General features: G+C 44.4%; 2 protein-coding genes across 3 annotated transcripts in view; both read right to left on the reverse strand.

Annotated features, from left to right (window-relative positions):
- Window positions 1-11,792, reverse strand: part of jph3b (junctophilin 3b) — a 33,942-nt gene extending 22,150 nt beyond the window's left edge. The window contains exon 1 of the mRNA XM_035157240.2: window positions 9,943-11,792. Coding sequence (XP_035013131.1) covers window positions 9,943-10,324 — 382 coding nt within the window. The 5' untranslated portion in view covers window positions 10,325-11,792. The remainder of the gene's footprint in view (window positions 1-9,942) is intronic.
- On the reverse strand, window positions 521-21,546 carry klhdc4 (kelch domain containing 4). Of its 2 annotated transcripts, XR_007032717.1 has the most exons (14): window positions 21,308-21,546; window positions 20,560-20,651; window positions 20,394-20,472; window positions 19,895-19,993; window positions 19,351-19,487; window positions 19,142-19,234; window positions 18,753-18,915; window positions 18,560-18,638; window positions 18,246-18,454; window positions 17,795-18,023; window positions 17,474-17,662; window positions 17,163-17,300; window positions 16,793-17,039; window positions 521-577 (listed from the first exon to the last, which is right to left on the reverse strand). XR_007032717.1 is itself a non-coding variant. In XM_035157241.2 (13 exons), exons 1-13 carry the CDS (start codon window positions 21,404-21,406, stop codon window positions 16,867-16,869), a joined length of 1,779 nt encoding a protein of 592 aa, XP_035013132.2. In that variant the 5' UTR covers window positions 21,407-21,546; the 3' UTR covers window positions 15,712-16,866. The 2 variants fall into 2 exon arrangements, 1 of the variants encoding a protein (XP_035013132.2); XM_035157241.2 differs by lacking the exon at window positions 521-577 and having other exon boundaries at window positions 15,712-17,039.
- Between the last annotated feature and the right edge of the window lie 1,210 nt (window positions 21,547-22,756).

A 22,756-nucleotide genomic window follows, 5' to 3' on the forward strand; every position in this document is an offset into this window, starting at 1 on the left:
GTGTTCCAGCTGGAGTGCAAGTGATCCATCCCTCCTGCCCCGTACCTCTGATGTAACAGCACTCTGATTCATTCTCTAACCAAACTACGCGACCATATAAGGACTGCAACCACGTTCTCCGTCACAATCGCAAACGCACACACAAACGTTTCCCTTGTGGGATCAATGTGTTAGCGAAGTGGGAAGTGCTGAATGGAGCCAATCTTATAAGCCAATCGTATCCTTGCTTGCGTTCTGAGACACACACACGCAAACACAGTCACAGGGGCACATACGCAGGAGTGCTTTTTAAAAAGCTTCTCTGAGAAGTGCTGCTGTTTCTAAACTTGCCCTTGTCATTATCCCTCACACACACACACACACACAGACGCACACACACACACACACACACACACACTAACACACACAGACAAACAAAAACAGAATCCGTGTCACAGACAGCTGGCCGGCACATCTGGCCAGGTCTTTGTAATCTTGTCAGTACACAGCTGTACGACCATATGATAGACAGATCAAAGAACACACACACACACACACACACACACACACACACACACACACACACACACACACACACCAACATCCGTGCAACTGCGTTGTGAGATTTATTCATTAAACCGACAGAACGCCTCGAGCAGAAGAAGAGAGACGATCACAAGCTTCACCTGTTTGCTACAAGTCAGAAAACTTATTCTACACATAGTCTCACTTCCTCTACTGATTCTAGAAGGATGTATGTAGTGTACTCACACTAGAAAAAAGGGCAAAACAAGTAGTATGTGTACTAAATTATTGTTTTGGATGTTCACTACTCTCCCATAATGCAGCAGTGGTGGAGAAAGTACTAGTCTAACATTTTACATAAGTAAAAGCACAAATAAGTACTCAAGTAAAGGTCACTTTTCCACTTTAGTAAAAGTAAGCAAGTACTTGCTTTTAAATATACTTTATAAGTATAAAAAGTAAAAGTACTTGCCAAGTCTTCCCTAATGTAATCTATTGTTGAAGTAGGCGGGGTCTAATGTGACCTGCCCGCTCTGATTGGATCAGTGAACCAGTTCCCTCTAATTATTAATCACTTAAAAACAAAAGTACAGATACATGTACTTTGTTATATTCCACTACTGCAATGCAGAGCTCTACAGAAATTAAAAAGTACAAACAAACTATGAAATGTAGTGAAACAGCTCCAGAAAGTAAAAAGAGCAGTCTGGTATCATCCAAAGGTAGCATGTACTATAAAGATCAGTATGCACAATATAATATATACAATTAGTGCAGAATATGCAGTTTGATATTTGCAAATGTCTGTACTTTTTTAAATATAAAAAATATTGATAAATATTATATACAAGGTTGTTTTATAACTACCAAAAGAAAGGAAAACACACTGTGACCTCAGATTTGAACGATTTTACACTTATTATCCCCTAATTTGTAAAGTATTGAATAACCCTCCAGTTGGAGCCGCCTCAGCGTAAACACAGTGTTTCTTATTTTCTGTCGTCTCTATTTAAATACTGTAAATACTCCTGTAATTACCTCCCAGTACAACACAGCACAGACCAACGGCGGCACAAAGTGCAGCCTCCAGAAAGACCATGAAGTCAAATCAACGCTTGTCTCCACAAACACTTTCGACTAAAGCGGAACACTGCAGCCTTGAGTGACGCAGGGTTTATCTCAGGGTTGTTGCTCCAGACTGTTTTAGGTTTCAGCATTGAGGAAGCTCAGAGTGCGAGTGAATGAACGTGTGTGTGGCTTTCTGCTTTTTCATGGTTTCTTGGAGGCAAATAACAGCTTCAATTAGTAATGCCCGGGTAAATAAAATATTCAGTGTGGCTCCACGTTGCTTCTGCCTGTCGCTCTCCATGGTGCTGAAAGAGAAGCCGGCCGGGATTTTCTATCAAAATCAAACACGTTTATTGTTTTAAAGTCAAATCCCGTCATGATGTGGAAACTATAAAAACAGAGGTTCAGACTTTATACAGTCAGAAGGAAACATGTGTGTACAGTAGAGAGGTTATCCTCCTCTCATTGTGTTCAACTGTCACACTTGTACAGAGAGAAAAAACAGATTTCTGGATATATAAAGGCCTCGACCCCCCAGGCCTTATAGTTGTGAGGAGAATCCACTTCACCACTCGCACGCCAACTTGATTCCACTGATTCCGCCTGGAGGCCGACAGGAAGTGCTCTCACATCATATGGGCTCGTAACCCCGGCCGCGGCCACTGCGGGCACGAGGCAGCCGCACGGAGAGAGTTTTACGCGGAGGGATCAAAGCTGTGGAAACATCACAGGGACAACAGCAATTTGATCGACCCACGGGCTGAATTCATAATTGTGTCTTTAAGAAACGCGTGCGTCTGTTCCCTGTTTCTAGGTTAAAAGCCATCTGTCTCTCTGGGTCTGTGTTTCACTCGGAAGACGCTGCAGCGGGAGATGCTTGTCGAAATAAATCGGTAAATGATGCTGGTTTGACTGGACTGTACAGCTCTCGTCTTCTCCAACGAGTATCGTGCAACTCACACCGAGTATTGTGATGACAAGGCTTCAGAGTTCACTCACAAGAGTCAAGGTTTGTAGTTCATGAGCCTCAGAATAATCATTTGTACGGCACAATAGCAGAAAGAAAGAAAAAGCGTGGAAATAGAGCGGCTGTGGATGAGTTTAAATTTGTTGTGTGACAGTAACATTAGAAAAGACGAGGCTACGTTTCTCAGACTGTTTTTTCCTTCGTGTCTCGGATCATTTGTGCCAAGGGGGGTTTCAGGAGCAGAGATTTTAAAGGAGATCTATTCAGGCTGAATACTTTCATTTGTGTTACGGCTTGAAAAGGTTTACAAGCCCTAATGTTATTGAGGTGTGGAGGTTTAGGTTCATTTTATTTGGACCATTCATTTGACGGGGACATAAAACTTTACAACTATTGCCCCAGTGTCTCTTAAAAGGAGTCTGACACAAACCATTAAGAATCTAAGATGGGAACTTGAGCCTCCGTACATGGGGGACCCCACAAGCAGGTGAGCTGTGGGGTCCCGTGTACGAAGGGTTGAGGTCGTCCTTCAGTGGCCGCAGGTTTGATTCCGACACGAGCCTTTGCTGCTTGTCTTTCTCCCCCTTTCATGCTTAACTCCGTCCTAACGAATAGAAGCCTACTGCCCAAAAATATCTAAAAAAAGAATTTAAGATGAGGAATACTTTATAGTTAAAACACTGGGGTGGATAAACATTTAAAAAAACCTCCACTGCCATATTTCAATATATAATCCGACCCTGTTAACTCATTTCCATCCATTCCCCAGTAACCGAGAGTTTCAGGAAAGTTGCCGTACAGTATCCCAACAGGCTCGCGTAGCCTCATTAGTATTTCTCGTTAGTACTGTATCAGCAGCCGTGGTGCAGGGCAGACTTCCAAGATAGATAATTCAGAGTTTTCATGTTTCAGACAGCATCGCAAATCCTCACTTCAAACATCAAACCGTTCCATTACATAAGCTACAGCCTGCAGTGGGCTTGTTGCGGCGGTGGAGGAGGTGCGTGTTTGCAGTGACTCTGAGTATAAAAGAAACCATCAAAGCGCAGTGCAAGTGACATTTCTACGTAATGTCTTTGTCGTACGATTTGACTGTGTCGCTGGAAAAAAACGTGCAAACACACAGGAGGTGGATTTTCTTTGACTCCACCGTTTAAAGGTTACACTTTTTTTTATCTGAATGAATGTGTGGGTCAATCTAATGCCTGAGGATTCACATCATGTAGAAAAGTGGTGGATACTGTAGTGTAACAGAGAGAGAGAGAGAAAGTCAGGAACACAGACACGTCAACTGGAGGGAAGAGTGACAACGACACAGACCAGGTAACTAAAGACAAGTGAGACAGGCTGGACAAACAGCTGGACACACACACACGTCCTAAACTACACATCACCCAACACGGAGAGAGTCAGTTCAAAGCTAAACCTCTGCCCCGTGTAAATCACTGTGTGCGACCATTATCCGTTTAAGAGATTTTGCTCGGGCCCCTTTTCTGTCTGAGTCTCTTTGAGGATTATTTATCTGCTAAAACATTTCATAAAAAAGACCAACGACAACACGGCTGTTTGTGATTTTATAACCAATGTTTTTGTATTAAAATTCAGTGATTTATAAACACAAAAACGTTATAAACACAAATACTATACTGTATTTGTATGATAAAACTGCATCCAAACCACATTTCTTGAATTTTTCAGGTATTACAATGCATCGCTACACGGTCATGCATGCATGTGCAAAACAATTTGGGGCACATTCACAAAAACATTATGCCAAAGCACTTGTAGAAGTAAAAGTCTCCACAAGGGAACTGTAATGTACAAATGTCTCAGAAACACTGACGCCAGTAGGTCAACGATAAAGGGCCTGGCTATCAAAGTGAAATCAGCAGAAGAAGAAAGTACGTAATGAACGATTAAAAACAATCAAATGGGACAAACAGGGACGATAATAAACCGACAAAAGAAGAAATATGGAGGCAAACATCCCGACTTTAACATCAGGGTGGAGATACGACTCAACGTTCCAACACAACACAACTTCAGCTTCTGCACAAACTACAGAGGAATCACACTCTCAGATCCTGGACTGTGTTTTATAACTGAACCATGAAGGAACATAACGTTGTGTTCTGCGTCCATCTGAGTAGAATTACTCATAATCTACCAAAACAATTTCCATGAAATTTTGCGGAGGGGTTTGACCCAAAACGTTTTGGAGCAAATCCGGATAAATGGTCAGATCCAGGATTATTTATTTTTCTCCCTTTCTTCAACATGGAGAGACAAATCTCATGTTGTCATTTTAGTCTCTTGGGTTGAGTAGAAGCTTGAGTGATGTTGAAGCCACATAATTCATCCAGAAGTCGATTTTATCAATGCATTTTGCTTTTATCAATGTTTTATGCACAGGGAGGCTTAAAGAAATTGAAGTTGGTGTTCAAATAAATGCAAAAAATAGCTCAACAAAAGGGGGATTGACTTTTGAACAAAACAAACACACAACTTCTGAAGAATCAAGCTTCTTAACACGAACATCACATCAGTCCTGCTTCACAACACCTCTCTTTGCTAACTTATAATATCCCAGGTTCTAGAAACATACCGAACCCTCTGGTGTGTTTGATGCCCGGGAAAAACCAATCTGGATATTTTGCAAAACTAACTTTTCCTCTGCGTCTGAGCCGCTCATCCACACGGAAAATTAAGGTCGTGTGGATAAAATATAAATGTAAACGAAGGGGTAAATATCTGTAAAAAAATATTCAGTAGCGTCTCCGACCTCATGTCTCCGTCTTGTCCAACTAGATTGTGTCTTATAGGTCATATTTAAGACACAATGGTGATTGTGTATTTGACCAGCTACTTGAAAATGGTCCAATCTGAACCAACCCAACCTCCTGCTCGTCCGAGTGATCCAGAGAAACTTAGACAGAGCGGCGCTGTTCGCTGAACAGCTTCCTCCCACTCTCTCAAACAGGCTGCAAACAGATTCCCTCAAACTCGGTCCAAGGGAAGCAGGTTTTAGACTTGATTTGGCTTCTCACTCCAAGTAAAAAAAACACTGACCGTGTGTCGGAGCAGATCATCCAATCATCCGATCCGCTCCGAGCTGTGGAGTTGGGGGGGGTGTATCTGTATTTATGTTATCAGCTTACATAATGTGGTCGGAGCTGGAATAATGACTTCGTTGGTGGCAGCCTTGAGCGAACTAATAGAATATGTTTATGCCGGACAATTATAATGTTGTTGTAGAGCATTTGCCAAACGCTCGGGGGACAGGGCCGAGGGTCCGGGACGCTTCTGAGCCGTCACAAGCTCCGAGCATCTGTGATCGTCTGGGACTTTAGAGACAAGCCGTCACTGTCCTCCTGAGATCTTGTCTTCGCATCTGGTGGAATAATTCAGTTTCTGTGTGTTTGATACTGTGACCGTTAGCTCGTCCGTCCTGGTGTAATGTGACTGTTGTACACAGTGACAGTTGTAATCTCTGCCTCTCCCTTTGTGACTCACTTCGTTCCCCACTAAAATGATTACTGTGTGTGTGTGTGTGTGTGTGTGTGTGTGTGTGTGTGTGTGTGTGTGTGTGTGTGTGTGTGTGTGTGTGTGTGTGTGTGTGTGTGTGTGTGTGTGGTTGGTAATCAGTCAGCTTAGCTCTTCATCTCGGTAAACAATTAGCCCGGAAGGCCGAGCCGGCCAATCAGAGCCTAGCAGAGGCAGCCGGGCGGCCAATAGCAGCGAGGAACACTGAGTCCCCCTGTGACACGCTGACCCGCTGCATGTCGGTGAGCGTTGCTATGGAAACCCTACTGTACAGAGCGGCTCCGAGGTAATGCAGTGAAGCGAGGGTGGGAAAGAGCGAGGTGGGAGGAGAGGAGAGGAGAGAGGGATGTTTGCAAACGTAGGACGAGGAAGGAAAAAAGCCAAACAGCAGAGGAGGAGTGATTCCTAGAAAAGTGGCTTCGGGTGTAGTTGGAGGAGAGAGAGGGATGAACTCCACCGAGGGAGACGCAGCCGGCTCTGAGGTGCACAGCCTGTTCTTCGTGTGTCGGCTGCAGAGCATCTTTGAAATGTTTTGGCTCTGGACTCTTTGGGTGAGACGGAGTCCTGAGGTTACAAAGGTTAGATCGTCAGCTTTAATCCGACGAGCGCTCAAAGAACCGAGGCCTCGTTCCTTCAGAGATCCACCGGAAATCAGATTGGATTCTGTTAATGTGATTAGTCGGCAGAAAAGATGTCCACCTTCACGACTTATTTGACTTACTTTCTCTTCTTGTCGTTATTTAACCACTATTCTATTTTAATTCTGGTTCTCAAAGAAAATCCAATTAATCCAAAATTACAAATGAGTCTCATTTATAGTTTGTAATTATTTTGTTCATTAAAAAACGGGTTAAGCTTGATGTTATGTTCTCACGGAACATTGAGCTCATTCAGAATAAAACTATATTTTTTAGAAAATAATGTTTACATGAGTTCCTAATAGAATATTCCATTTATATTCCCATTTACATGCTATAGAGCATAATTATATTATGACTAATGTCATCTTCACATCCTCCTACTTGTTTGTTCCAACAGCTGCTAACTGTCACATGATGATGTCGCATTAGCGTAAGAAAACGATGATCAATGCTAAATACGAACGTTTCGAAGCTGCGTCGAGAGTCCGAAGAAATTTAATACATAAACTATCCTTCTCGAGGCACAAGGCTCTTATTTTGAAACATGAGACAGGAAGGACTTGTGTTGAGCTCGCGAGTCACGATGATTGGCTGAGAGAAAAGATGTGTAAACACAGTGATCCATATTTTACTGTCCAGATTACACCTAGTAGTAGTAGTACTGGTGGTGGTATTAGTGGTAGTAGTACTGGTAGTGTTGGTGGTCGTAGAGGTAGTAGTAGTAGAAGTACTAGTAGTAGTAGAAGATGTTAATGCTGCAGCTTGGTCAATCACTCTCTATAAAAACCTTCAGTTTGATGTATAACCTCATATGTGAAAGACAAGTACATGCTGCCAGTATAAGTACACAATGTACTGCTGGAGCTGGATAAACACTCATAACTAGGCCAATCTCTGCTGCATTTACAGTATGTGGGTTCAAATACTTCACAGAGCGACAGTGTTGTTATCTCCTCTCTCTCTCTCTCTCTCTCTCTCTCTCTCTCTCTCTCTCTCTCTCTCTCTCTCTTCTCTCCGGGAGGTTTTCTTATCACGTTTCTGTTCTTCTCTCCGTTTTTCATCCTTCATCCCTTTTCTCTCTGAAACGACCTCACTCGTCCCCCGATGAGGAGAATCTCTCGTAGTAATAACGATAATCATCCATCCATCCATCTTTCCATTATCTGTCCATCACTTGACTGATCCACTCATCCATCAGTCTGTACATCTGTCCATCCGTCTCTCCGTCTCTCCGTCCCTCCCATCTGTCTGCTTATCTATCAGGCCCACTTCTTCTTCTCCTCCGTCCTGAATCAACCTCTCACACCCGTCTGGTCTGTGGATTGTATCGGGCTGCTTTAGGACAATGTGTGTGTGTGTGTGTGTGTGTGTGTGTGTGTGTGTGTGTGTGTGTGTGTGTGTGTGTGTGTGTGTGTGTGTGTGGTCCAGACGAGCTTTGTCAAACCTGCTGGTTGTAGAGTTATGTAACACGGCTTTAACTGTACTGTGTGTATGCGTCTGTCAGCTCAGTTGCTCAGCTCACACACTTATCGGCCCGATTCCGTGTGCGTTTTTTACACGCACATTGTGTATGCATGGCACGTGTGCTTGTGTGTTTCTATTTTTAAGCAGGAATCCATATGGTATGTGTCTCATTAACGGTGACTGAACTGAGCCGGGGTCTAAGTGCATTGACGGCATTGATTTCAATTTCAGGGCAAATCTGGTGCTGATTCAAAAGATATTCTGTAAAATAAAGACCCTGTAAAATATCTGTAAATGTGCAAAACCACTTTTTATGCAACAAATAACAAAGAGAACTGTTCATCTTGTTGCCGTAAGTGATGATTTAACTTTTTACAACAATCAAATGACCAGAAAACCAAGTCATAGATATATTACATGCAAATAACTGGCTAACACGATCAGATTTTCTGGCCAAGGTCCAAAAGAAAACATTGTACTTGTTGTATTTATACAGATTCAAGCAGAGTTTGGCTGTAGAGATGAGAATGTAGAGAAATATTGGATTGACCAAAATGACCCGTATCTCAAAATGATTTCCTCAACGTCAGGATGAAGTGTTACTGTCACTTTTCCTCCGGCACAATCGTGAACTTTACATTTTTGGTTTTGAACAGTAACTTCATCCAACTGTCTGATGGATTTCCATTAATGAACTTTATTATAGACATTCATGCTCCCCAGAGGATGAACATTGATCCCCTTTCATCTAACTTCAGGTCCAAATGGGAATTTATGCAAGACTTTGATCAAACTAATGACGTGAGCATAAGCAACATATAAGGTTCAGTGCTGATTAGCAAATGTTAGAAAGGTGACGTGCTAACTTGTAGCTTAGCATCACTGTGTTAGCTGGTTGACTTCAGCATTTAGAGCAAGGCTATAAACTCTCAGTTTAAATCACTGTACAAGTTTATAATACTCAGAATTAGAATTTCACAACTCAGGAGAGTCTTCACAGAGGCAACAAGATTATCTTAGGTTTTAACTTATTGACGTGTTTGCATTAATTTGCTGCAGCTCTCTGCACTGACCTGCTTTACCGTCAACTTCAGGATGACTTGAGTGGAATAATAATTAAAAATCCGCCTGTTGCGCTGCCACACAAGTCTGGAGCCTTTGCTGTGTATTTGAAAATACTTCACAGTACACGGGAGTAATTAAAAAACGTACAGTTTGTGCTGCTGTGGGGAAATTAACAGAAAATTACGGCTGGTTCTCGGGAGCTGTTGTCCTCCTCTGTCCCTCTGTCCCTTTATTCCTCCCTTAAGACTACATGGCCTGAATCGACGGCCTCCAAATAAACAGTGTGTCCTCATGCAGCTGAATCGAGGGGTTAGGACCGGAGGAAAGAGAGGAAGAGGAGGGAAACGAGAAAGGAAGAAACTAGAGATTGAGAATCATTCATCAAAGACTGTCCTTGTGCAACCCCCTGCCTCTGCATGAATGGGTGTGATGACAGGGGCGGGCGGCGGCAGAAGAAAGGATGACCCGAGAAGACCTCGGGACAAGCTCCTCCCACTGTAAATCTGTCACCTGGGTAACTGTCAGCAGTCGTTCAATCTCCCTCCGGTAACAAGGCGGTCGTTTTCATTGAGGACAGTTGTCAATCATTCTTACATCGACTCTCTGGTTCACACAACCTCTCACACTCTTTGTCACACACTCTCAGACCCAAACCCCACAGCTCCCCACAATGCAACTTTCCCCTCCTACCTCCGTCCGAGTACGTCTCTGTTCCGTATCCGTCTTGCAGGCCGTTGTTCCACGTCCCCTCGTACTTCCCGCTCGTCCCCGTGCTCTCCCGGACGCCATAGCGTCCCTTAAAGCCGTGCGTCCACTCGCCCTTGTACACCCAGCGGCCTTTATTCTCAACACCCACTCCGTGTCTCTTGCCCTGAGCCCAGGTGCCCTGATAGGTGTTACCGCTGGGCCAGGTGTAGACGCCCAGCAGCTCAAAGCCGTGGGCCCAGGACCCACAGTACTCGCCCTGGCCTTTGGGTCCCGTGCAGATCCCGTGGCCGTGCGCCTTGCCCTCCTCCCACCCGCCGCAGTATGACCCCCCATCGTCAAAGTTGAACCTGCCGCCAGTGGACATGCATGAAACAGGTCTTGGCAATTCCCCTGAAGCCTCGACAAAAAGAAAAAGAAAAGAAAAAGAAAACAGAGGGAGGAAAGAGAAGGACAGGTTGGTGCTACGATCAATCCATGGAGCTGAATTCAGAGTTCGGTGAGGAGGAGGAGGAGGAGGAGGAGGAGGAGAGGGAGGAAGTTGGGAGGAAGAGGGAGCGAACTCCCACACGAATCGAGAGACGCCACCCTTTGTTTCCAGCTGGCAGGAAGAAGAAGGAGAAGGAGAAACAAGGTGGAAAACAAAACTTGGCCCCTCACAGGAGTGTCAGGGGTTTCCCGGCTTGGTGGGAAAAGGCAGTGAGATGCTGTTCACACCATCCTCTCGCTGGGCTCCTTGTCTCTTTGGCTAGCACCTCCCGTCTCCTCTGTGGCAGACGCAGGTGAGACAGGAGAGTGGGCCCGGAGCTGCCATTATCCTCTCTGAGCAGGAGATGAAACCATCCGGCGGCTCCACCGGCCTCAAATCAGCCTCCACCAACACAAACGCAACGAACTCTCCCTCCTACTCTTCTGCTCCTGCTCTCCGGCTCAGGCCCACTCGCTCTGCCGCCTCCTACCTGACGATGCCTCCACCTCTCTGGGGTGTCGAGCCAAGAAGTGTCCCCGGGGGCAGCCCTTCAAACCTCCAGGCTTCCTCCAGCATAGGAGCCACCCTGATCAGCAGCGAGAGCCCGACTGGAGCTGTGACATTTTAGCGTGGTGAGGAAAAAGAGAAACTCTCCCTCTTTAGAAAATGTTTCTTCTTTGGGTTCGCTCCTAAGCAGAAAATCATTCAAAGTCGGAATGTGTGTCTCACTTCAGGCTCCAGCATCCTCTTCTTATTGTGTGTCACACGCACACACACTCAGACACACACTTGGCCTGGTCGCACACATGCATAGAAAGAGGGAGAGGCAGAAAAATGGGGGAAAACATAAGGTAATCTGCTTTGTGTTGGTCCTGTGGTGCTGGAGAGCAGCAATGCAGTCTCCTGCCTTCTGCACACACACACAGACACACACACACTGTATGCATGCACACACACATGCACACTTTCTGACAGCAAATGCGCACACACACACACACACACCCAATGAAAATAAACAAGTGGATTGATTAATTCTCCTTCTTCTATTGCCCCCCTCCCTTCTCTCAGTCTGTCTGTAGGTCTTTAATCCACTGCGTCCATAAGTGGTTTATCCTCTGCGTGGGTTGCCTTCAGGTTGCCTGCCTGATGAAATAACATCCATGTATGAGATCCTGTTGTGGTGTCGTTCTGTCCTCCTCAGCATCTCCTGCTCGTCTCCATGTTTCCCTACGGAGCGCCGGCTGACGCACAGCCTGCTGCCTCACAAGCTCTTCTCCTCCTATGGCTGGATGGCTCTATCTATCTCCCCCTCTCTCTCTCTCTCCCCCTCTCTCTCTCTCTCTCTCTCTCAGAAAATCTGCTCATTAGAGAGGACTGTTCCAATGCAGCCAACCACCCCCCACCCACCCAAACACCCACCCCTCCTCCTCCTGCTCAATAGCACGCTCCAGCTCTTAAAGAGACACACACTCCACAGCCAGGCCAGCTCCTCTCCTCCTCCCTCACCTGTAGCTTTTTAGCCTTTACTCAGCTTGTGTCCGTCTCCCTGCATCTGGCCTCAGTCTCGTGACCTGAGACATGACTGGAGTGGGGGTGCACAGTTTCAGTCATCGGCCAATGGCTCCGGATCAGGAGGAAAGATCCCAACTGGGCCCCCGAGATGTTAGGGACACGCACCCAGGTCCCATCAACCTGTGGTGGGCCGGCCTTAGAGGAGGCGGGCTTGTGATTACAAGGCCGAAACACAAGATGACGAAGGTGCACAACTGAAGACATGTCCCTAACATCCGCTCACGTCAACGAGGCATTAATTAGTGCGGTTGAACACACAAGGGATATTCTCCATCTTGTCAGGGGACAGGGTTTAGTTTAAAAAGGCAAAGAGGTAATGACGTCTGATCTCAAGTTCGGCCTGTAGCGTTGATCACGAGGCCAAAACACTTGATGACGCTAAAGTGCACAAATGAAGTTATGTCCCTAACATCTACTGGTGGCTGCTAACACCTGCTAACATCCGCTGGTCGTTGGTAACTTAAGACCTTCAAACGTACAAGAAACATTCACCTTCTTGTTCCTATATTCTAAAACATCTAATGTGCAATTATAACAAAAACAATGTATTTTAGCTGCACTCAGATCCCAACAGTCGTTTTTAAATTCTGCACCAAATCCACATCATAGCTTCTAAAAGTATAAAACTGTTGATTCCCAACTGAATCCACATTCCCTCGGCTGCACATCAGGTTTGTATTTGTTACCGAACGGTGTCATTCAGAGGTTTTTGCGTCATCCTGCTGACTCACAAACAAACAAACAGAGCAGAATGTCACTCGGTGGAGGCACAACAGTTAAATCCAGTCAAGCTGCAGCAAATTCCACAGAATCACAGATAGACGTCTCCTAAATATGCCTGTTTTTATTCATCAAGATTTCATCATGAAGTATTGTCTATGAAATTAATGAAAATGTCACCAAAAAAACATAAAATCTTGCGATGTTAAAGAAAGTCATAAATCCCAGATCAGCGCCAACATTTTATTAATTCTTTCTTGGCCCATGTTCCATCGTTCAAACAAGTTTTTCTGTGAAGTATTTTTTGTGTGATGCTGCTGATAAACAAACAAACAAATGGACAGTTGTGAAATAATAACTCGTATTCTTCTTGGCCAGGTAGAGAGGTTACAGTCAAACATTCACATAGGACTGGAAAAATGTGATAACTGCAGCTGATCAGGAGTTAGCAAACCAGGAGTCCAGTCAAAGAAACGAGATACGAGAACTGTGTTAAAGCTACTTGGATTTAAAAAGAAACACTCAAACATTTTGAGTTTGCTATTCACAGGAAGCATCTGCTGAAAGAAGAGATCTCAGCGGATCATTGATCGAGAGTCGATGATTTCCATGAAGCCAGATCTCAGATATCAAGGATCTCAAACTCAGGTTCCATCTCTTCAGCCAGAGTCTGTGATCGTCTAGTAGAGCCTCATCATCGAGGTCCCGTCTAAACACACACTCTGTCAATCGTGATGCTTCACCTGGTTTTTACAGAATCAAACAACTAATTCATTTAATAATGAATTCATCAGAAACATGAACATCCACCGCTGTGACGAGAACTAAAGGAAATAAACACTTTCACTCTCTGCCCTGAAGCTAGTTTGAGTATTTAAGGTCAACGTGGATCAATTAGCGGACGTTTAAACCTCAGCGAGGGCGAACAGGAAACTACAGGTGTGGTCATCCGTCCTCTAATTATTCGTCCTGTTGCTGTTGTTGTCCTTGTCCTCCTGTTCGCCAGTGTCTGAGAGAGCTAAGCCAATTCCAGCCCAGATTACAGTAATAAAATCAGTGCGAGGCCGGGGATTAAGGCTTAGGCCTCTAAACACACTGGTAGTATAGAGAGAGAGAGAGAGAGAGAGGGCAGGAGAGGGGGAGGAGAGGGGGAGGAGGGAGACGGAGAGAAGGTGAGCAGGTACAGGGCAGGAAGGGGGGAGGCGCAGTGTGGTGACTGATGTCCTGACCACAACCGAGGGATTAGGAATTAAAGAAATTAGAAACCGCAGTGTGCGCGCGTACGAAGCCATGACATAATGTGGAAGGAATCAATTAGAGGGAAGAGAGCTCTGACACAGTCACGGATAATGATTACTGGGTCATTAGAGACGTTATTATACAGTGAAGAGCAGAACGCAGGTGGAGTGTGACGCATTCGTCCGTCAAGGCCCAACTGTCTCCTCCTGAAACCCGGTTTAATTCACTACATCCTGATTTCTGTACACGCTCATGGACATCGGGCTTCATTCATCGAGAGCCAAGAATTATTCTCTGACAAACAACAAACAACTGACCGCTCCTCCATCACTACTTCAGAGACTCTGACGTCAAAAGTGCAACATGGCAGCACCCATGTCCGATTCATATCCTTCGTCCATCTTCATTTACAGTTTATTGTAAATAAATAAAAAAGAAAGATCTGCTCACAAGGTTTAAAAACATACTTGAGTTTCCAAAAGGAAAACCGAACAACTGGAGAGCCACAAGTCTGAGGATTCAAACGCTCAAACTAAACGTTCCTCATATCGGGTTCTTTACTGAAACAACTGGACGACAACACTCAAAGTTCAGAGGACGATAAAAACAGAAACTTCCTCAAAGACCTGAAGCAAGAGAAAGTTGGGAAGAAAGTCTGGAACATCCGGATTTAATGGTTCACACCTGAAAGTCCGACCTTCGTGTGTTTGCTCCATTTGTTTAACTTACTCTGGCTACTTTCGGGTTCATATTTTAACTAAAACATTTTGTCTGACACACACGTACGTCCTGTCGTCATCACCTACGTGGGCGGTGTCTACTTCGACTTGACTCTGATTGGTTAGTAGACGGACGCGTGTCTGACATCAGCTTGTTGTCAGTTTGGCAAATAGTGAGTGTTTCCTGTCGAGCCAGAAGTGAGTCAGTCCTCTCACGATACAAAGACTTTATTGACAATCTGTTCTTGAATCATCTCGAACACAAAGTCAATAAAAAGCCTGATATGGTCGCGTACGACAAGTTCTCTGTCGCTCACACACAGTCACTGACGCGTCTGTGACGATTCCCACGCTACGAGGCCTCACGTCAGCAGAGCACCCAAAAAAAATCTTCTTCTCTTTAGTTATTTATTGAGTCTTTTTTTGTCCCGGAGTTAAAATTTAAAAAAAGAAAAGAAAAGAGGGGGGGTGGGCACGGGAAAAGGAGGGAAGAAGAAGGAGAGGAAGGCAGCCTCATTCTCATCCATCTCTCCTTCTCCTCTATTATTCATCAGCCTCTTCTCATCCCTCGTTCAGCATGCTGATGGAGGATAAAATAGGTCACAGAGGGATAGGCTGCTGCTCACAGTGACTGATGTCTTCCCTGACTTATCGTGCACTCACTCCCCCTCCTCTTCCTCCCCTGTATCCCTCCCTCCATCCTCTTCCTCTCCCTTTTACTTGCCCACTGTTCCCACACCGTCGTGTCATCTCTTCTTTCTGCCCCTGCTCTCCATCCTCTCCCTTCTTTTGACGATTCCTAAATTCCACCTGCTCTCCTCTCTCTCTCTCTCCCTCTGTTCCCCGTCTCCGTCTCGCTCGCTGTAGACGAGTGAAACTCAGACAAAGGAAATGTGTTGCAGCTACATATCTGCAGGGGGCACACAATCGTCCCCATCATATCTGCAGATCTTGCTACTGGAAGGGAAGAAGAAACCAGTAGGATCAGGTGTTGGGAAAACAGGAGGATAAAGCCAAAAGAAGATAAGAAAGAAAGACTGGATTATGTTTTTATTTGAGCTGTAACACATAGTTTTACTTTTCAAACAGATCTGTGGGGTGTGGCTTTGGAAAAGTAAAGTAAGAACTAAGGTGAACAACAGGTTTATTGGTTTTGGTGGAAGGATGGGACGCGGGCCAAGAAGGTCAACTTTCCCACTTTACTGAAGCATTTTCACCAGTTTCCCAGGGAAATATTCATGGATCTTGATTGAAAGGCTCACGTAGGAGACTGATGTCTGTTTGTATTTGTAATTTAGTGTTGATCTCAATAAAAATCTGGATGTAATGAATTCAAATGATGTTTAATGAGGGGACTGTTGGGCCTCGGTGGAGGTTTCCGCTCCCCGAGTGTCATTCTAGTTTCATTTCTATTGAAACATACATTTAAGTTGCACTGTCTCTCAGGAGCAGTCGTCAATCTGAGCTGTCACAGGACCTTCCTCCACCTGTGACTGACTACGTGGACCAACATGTCCACCAGGTGGGGACCGTCCCTGTTTACAAATACGTGGTCCCTTTAGTTTTTGTCTAAACTTTCTAACACAGTTTGTTGTTCAGTGTAAAACCCAGACTCCTCCTCCATCAGGTTTGGATGCTTGTAAACATGTGAAAAACGTTTTTGTGACAAACCCACAGGGACTTTTCACCAGAATCTGCAGAACTCCTCAAAGGAGACGAGAACCAAGAGGCTAAATGAATTTAAAATAAGTGCACAAAAATATTACCACTACCGAGAAGAAGAATTTTGGTAAAATTAAAACATGTAATAAAAGAACACTAACCATAAGAAATAAAAAAAATTACAGAAGTTATTTCCTCTGTAAGCTTCAGCACTGTGGTTTCAAAAGTGAGAGCAGCAGCATTAAAAGTGTTATTTCAGTTTAGTTATTTTATTTAAATGAAAACTGATGATGATCTTGAAAAAACAATAATAAAACTTTAAATATTCTTATAAACCCGAAATTAAAAATAACATGTAAATGTTAAACAGTAGGAAGATGGTTAAATGTCTTTGTTTTGAAATCTCACTTGTATTACCGAATTGTTTGCAGTAACATTACAAGATATTTCACTCACACACACACACACACACACACACACACACACACACACACACACAGTCATTCAGAACAGTTTGGCGTTTTTCCACTACTGGTCTTCATGGAAGACTTTAGCCATGGCGAGGGCGACCTTTGCGACCTTTTTGTCCTTGATGTCAGGGCCCATTTTAGTCCGGGCCAGTTTCGTCCAGTACTTCTCCGTACGAATCTGATAATCAGTCACCGGCTCCCCCTCCTGCACTGCCGGGTGCTCTTCTTCATCTGGACACAGAAACATATCATTTAGAATTTAAAAAGCAGCTACAGAGTCGGTTGGTTACTTGTTGCTCATTATAATTCACATGAAAAGGTGAAGTGACAAAGATACAGATTGAATATTATTACCTTCCTCATCGTCACTTTCCCCTTCAGACTCAACCTCGTCTTCTTTCCCTTCTGCTCCTTTCAGCTCCTCCTCCTCCTCCTCCTCCTCCTCCTCATCATCGCCCTCTGACTCAGACTCTTCCAGCCACTCCTGCGTCTCTGTGGACACAGAATCATAAATCCAAATGAAACCTCACATGCGTCTCTCCCGTCTTATCACCACCTCCTCTCCTGCATCGGGAGCTTCCGGGGCGCCTGGTGAGGTGCCTGTGATTAAATCTCAGGTCCTCTTTGTTTACATGCGTTACTGGGTTTTCGAGCGGCTGACTCACTGGGATCCATCTCAACCAGAGTCTCCCACTGGTCCATCTTGTGGAGGTCCAGGCTGTAGAAGTCGTTCAGGGTGAACTGGCGGTCACCGACCTCAAACATCCCCCCGAACAGGAAGAGCTTGCCCTGGCGCACCGTTGCCATGGCGCTGGACCTCGGACAGGGCTCCACCAGGTTGACGGAGGCTGAAGCTGAGGAGAAGAAAAACTTACATCTGAGTCTGAAATCAATGAGAATTCAAACGTCAAAAGGACAAAAACAAGGGATTGTCCAAACTCTCTGGATATTTGTGGTTGTGCGTTTGTGTGATTGTGTTATCTAACCTTCATCCTCTTCCTCTTCTTCCTCCTCCTCCTCCTCCTCCTCCTGAGCTCCAGGGATCACTTCCTTAATGGTCATCACGGTGCCGTCCTCTGTGACGATCTCCTTGACGACCTCAGTGGGTCCTTGTGGCGCCGCCTCCTCCCCATCCTCCCCCTCCATCTCTCCTCCCTCCCCCTCGGCTCCTTCCTTCTTCCCCCTGCGTCGCTTCTTCTTCTCCGTCTTGTTTCCCTGAACGGACACAAATGTTAAATCAGTCGAGTTCTACTACGGATAAATTAGAATTCATTTGGAAAAAGCAACAGCATCCATGTGCTTTTCTTCCCCCCCCCCATGACGAGAAGATCCTGAAGTTGGTGCTGGTGTTAAACTTGGCTTCATGTGAACTTCTCTTCCACACAAACCTTCCTACATTCATTCACGCAGCAGGTGAATCGTGGCGGTGGAGCTTACCCGGAGCACGCCGGGGAACCAGCGGTTCTTCCCCGTGTCATACAGGTGCAGGTCGTTGTAGAAGTCACCCTCCAGTGTCTCCTCCTCTTCCTCATCACACACCCCACCAAACAGCACCGCCCGCCCCGCCGGGCCCATCGCCGGCGAGAAGCCAGAGCGAGGATGAGGCTTGCTACCTGAGGGGCTCACCCTGGACCATGACCACTTCTCTGGAGGACGGAGAAACAGGACAAGTCACAAAAAGATGACAGTAGCTGGATGATTTCTGTGGTCGTACCGTCTCAAAAAGATTCTGACAGTGAAGTGTTTTGTACCTTGGCCATCTTTACCCTCTCGCTTCAGGAGGAACATGTCAGAGTGGATGGTTCCCTTCTCTACATCCTTCTTGACTCTCTAAAGGAACACAAACATTTAAATACAGTAAATCACATTAACACAGAACTAAAGTCTCTATGATCAATATGGAGGAGACGCACATGCAACTAAAGCATCAGATCACACACTCACAACTTTGGAGTATCCGCCGTAGATGATGACGCCCGTGCCGTCGGGCGTGGAAGTCATCTGACAGGCCGAGCGTGGAGGGGGGGCGGAGCCTGACGGAGTGAGGCGTGACCAGGAGAAGGTTTCCAGGGAGAACGAGTAGACGTCGTTGTAATAGACAAAATCCCTGAGGAGGGGGAGGGGACGTGGGGGAGGGATCAGGAGAGAAAAGGGTTGAAACTGAGCCAAAAATAGAAAAAGACTCAATGAACTGTTACAGGAAGTCAAACAAAAACAACATTTCATGAAACTTAAACACCAGCGTATCTGTATATCTGCATATCTGTATATCTGTACTGAACATTCCTGTACTGAACATTCCTGTTGTATCCTCCTGATCTGTGACACTTTACCTGGTGCTCTCATGGAAACCTCCAAACACCAGCAGCTGCTTCTTGCTGAGGACCATCCGGTGTCCGCTGCGACCCGTCGGACCCCCGGCCGCCCTGGAAAACACAAAGCTCATTTTAAAACACTGATGTATGTTTAAAAATCATTATAAACACAAACGTTGACCCATAATTCCACCGTTTATTACGACGTCTGCTTTTAGGACACATACTTGATGTTCTCCCAGGTGTGTGTCGCCAGATGCAGCACCCACAGGTCCTTGTAGTGGTAGAACTGTTCCCCGTTCGGAGAACCAAACTCCCCCCCAAACACCCAGAGCTGGCCCCCACCCTGGGGAACCATCACCGCCTGAGGGAGAGGGAGGAAGAGGAGGAAGAGGAGGAAGAGGAGGAAGAGGAGGAGAGCATAAACAGAGTGAGATAAAGATCTGTTGTCCCTTGACTTAATTTGTTTCCTTGCAACAGGCCATCAGCCATGATGACATTGCTGATAAGACTCAGTCCCACCCACCCCCCCCCACCTGTGCTGTGGCATTCTGCCCCCTTGTGGTTAAAATTAAGAATCACACCATCAGTTGCATTCAAACTTCCAACTGGAGTGACACATGCTTCTGTAAATCAACTCCTCTCTCATTGTGGAAAAACGTCCCACTGTTTTTCAAGCTGGTTATAAATCTGAGTGAGGAACCACTGTGATGTTCAGTGTGATCGGGGCGAGACTCAGGAGACAGGAGAGGATCCACGTGGAGGATTTACCTGGTGAGAGCAGCGCGGTGGAGGAGGGTTGGGGATGTCGGACTTCACCCACGTGTTCTTCTTGATGTTGTAGAAAAACAGGTCGTTGTACAGAAACGTCTGCAAACAAAGTTAACAACTGTCAAAACCGGAAAAAGAAGAAAACATAATTCAAGCTAATGGGCTCATCCTCAGATTCAGCTTGTACAGAGCTGGTGATTGTAAGACTGGTGTGTAGGATAGAAACTCAGATTAGTGGTTGTTCTTGTCTGACTATTTTCTAACTCACTCAGGCAGAGGAACACGTATAAAGCTGCTTCCAGACATGAACTGAAGTCTAAATGATTTCCCGAAATTTTCCAGAAAGGTCTAAGTCTGTTGCATTGGACATTTTCCAGAAACGTTCCTGTCAGTCCCCCAAGTAAAATGTCTGAGTGACCACGTTGATGACGTCTCAAACACGTAAGGACCACAGAAGGAGAAGAATACAAGTATCTCAGGGTCCAGAGTATCTTTCTACCTTCTTTCCATTGAAGAATTCTCCTCCAAACAGGATGAGTTCATCTTTCTCAGGATGAGCAGAGAGAGACGCACTCAATCTGAAAAGCAGGAAGAGACGTGAGAGATTAAGAAACGTTTCTATTCCAGCAGGCGGGTTGTAGGTTGAACAAAGTGCGGGGGTTCACCTCGGTGACGGAGGAGGACACGTCGTCTCCACAACCTGAGTCTTCTTTCCATCCAGAGTCTGAAACTCAGCAATAAGAGCCTCCAGGTCCTCCTAGGGAAGGAAGGAAGGAAGGGAGGAAGGGAGGAAGGAAGGAAGGAAGGAAAGAAAAGTCTGTAATTGTTTTTCATTAGAGTCGTTTATGTTGTGGTGAAATTCTGTTTTGTGTTAATTTACACTAAATTAATTAATTTTGAATTTAATTGCGATTTAATTTTAATGTAGTTGTATTAAACAACGTAATGAACAGAACAATCAATCAAACTTTATTTATACTGAACCTTTCAAACTGTTCAGATGCAATTCACAGGATTTTAAAATGAATAATGTTAAACCTCCAGATTTAAAAACTAATGCAACTAAAACAACAACGAAAAGAAAGTTCAGATGATAAAAGATAAATAATCAACACTCAGAGAGTTTAGTAATAAGATGATATTAAATAATGACAATGAGCTACAGAGATAAACATCAGCTTCATTTTGTGACATTTGAAAAAAAATACAAATAATTACACATTGATGATTTAGGTTAAATCCACAGTTAGTCAGTCAGTCAGTCAGTTGGTTAGTTTAAATCTACAGTCAGTTAGTATACGTTCATTTAAATCCACAGTTAGTTTCTCAGTCAGTCAGTCAGTTGATAAGTTGATTAGTTAGTCAGTCAGTTAGTTGGTTAGTTAGTTGGTTAGTGAGTTTAAATCCAGTTACCTCTTCTCGTTTACTTCTCTTGGAAACCTTCTTCTCCATCTTGGCCGCCGTCTTCTCTGCTCCCTTCACCTTCTTCTCTTTCTTCCCTTTTTTACCCATCGCTGTTGTTTGGATTCGATTCACTTTAATCTGTTTAAAACCCTTAATCTGGTTTTGTATCTGAATGAATTCACCGACACGTGGAAACAGATCAACACACGCCGACCTCCTTCCCTCACAGGAGTGGGATTTACTTCCGGCAACAAAGTCAGAGTGAGAGCGGGGTGGAAGTGCAACAGCGCCCTCTAGAGCCGTGGAAGACCCCCAGCACCTCTCCACCAAAAACACAGACTTAACAAATCCAGATCAGATCCAAACATACATTATTACAACATTTTCAACAATTTATAGGCAACAAATGTGAAAATAAATAAATAAAAAACAAACAAACAAACAAAGAGGATCAATGCATACATTTCAAGTCATTTCATTATGTTATTAGGAAGATAAATAACGTTGATATTGTTATTTTGTTAAATAATAGTTTAATTCCAGGGAAAATTTGAAAGAGCTATTAAACTTTATTACTAAACCACATGGTACAATAACCTCAGTAATTAACTTATAGTTGTGAAGCACAGTGGTATAATGGTCACTGGGTCTGTGCATGTGTATAATTCAAGTTTAATTACTACTATCACGTCCTCCTGCCATGAACTGAGTGATGAGCTGAGACATCTTGTTTTTTATTGATTTTTACACGTGTTCAATTTGTGTTGTTTCATAATCAAATCTTTAAGGAAATTAAAAGCCAGTAAATCAGTTACACAACAGCAAAGTGTTTCATAAAAAACACAACAAAAGTTAATAGTGTAAAACAGAAATCTAACTATATATGGCAGGGAGTGAGGCTAATGGAGCTGATGCTGCTGCTGCTGATTGTGATGAGGTGGTTTGTGTGTATTCACACGCTTCATGTCCTCGTGTGTTGAACATGTTTGAACACACGTGTTCACTTATCTTCAGTGTGTGTGGAATGTCACAGAGAGGAACTGGAAGGTTCTAATAAGCAGTCGAGTGTCTTGACACCTTGATACGGCATTCGACAATAACAAAAACAGCACCGACACACACACACATGCACCTAAACACATAAACACACACACAAAATGTTGTAGTTCAGCTCTTTTCAGACAGATGATAACATCCAGTAGGGGGCAGCTGTGTGTTTCCATGAAACCAGTCGTTCAAACCCTTGACAGAGAACTTGAACCATAGTGATGATATAATAATGATATTTCATTATTCATAGAAATCTTCTTAAAATAAAGTAACAAAGTTCCTCACAGATAAAAAGAAAAAAGACTAGAAAGCCATGAAAAATTATATTATAAAGTCATAAAAGAATAAAAACACTAAATGTGAGACAGAAATTTAATCCGTTTCACAGAAAATGAGGAACGAGGTCAA

Source organism: Hippoglossus stenolepis, chromosome 5 (genome assembly GCF_022539355.2).
Source record: "Hippoglossus stenolepis isolate QCI-W04-F060 chromosome 5, HSTE1.2, whole genome shotgun sequence".
In the NCBI taxonomy this organism is placed as follows: Eukaryota; Metazoa; Chordata; class Actinopteri; order Pleuronectiformes; family Pleuronectidae; genus Hippoglossus; species Hippoglossus stenolepis.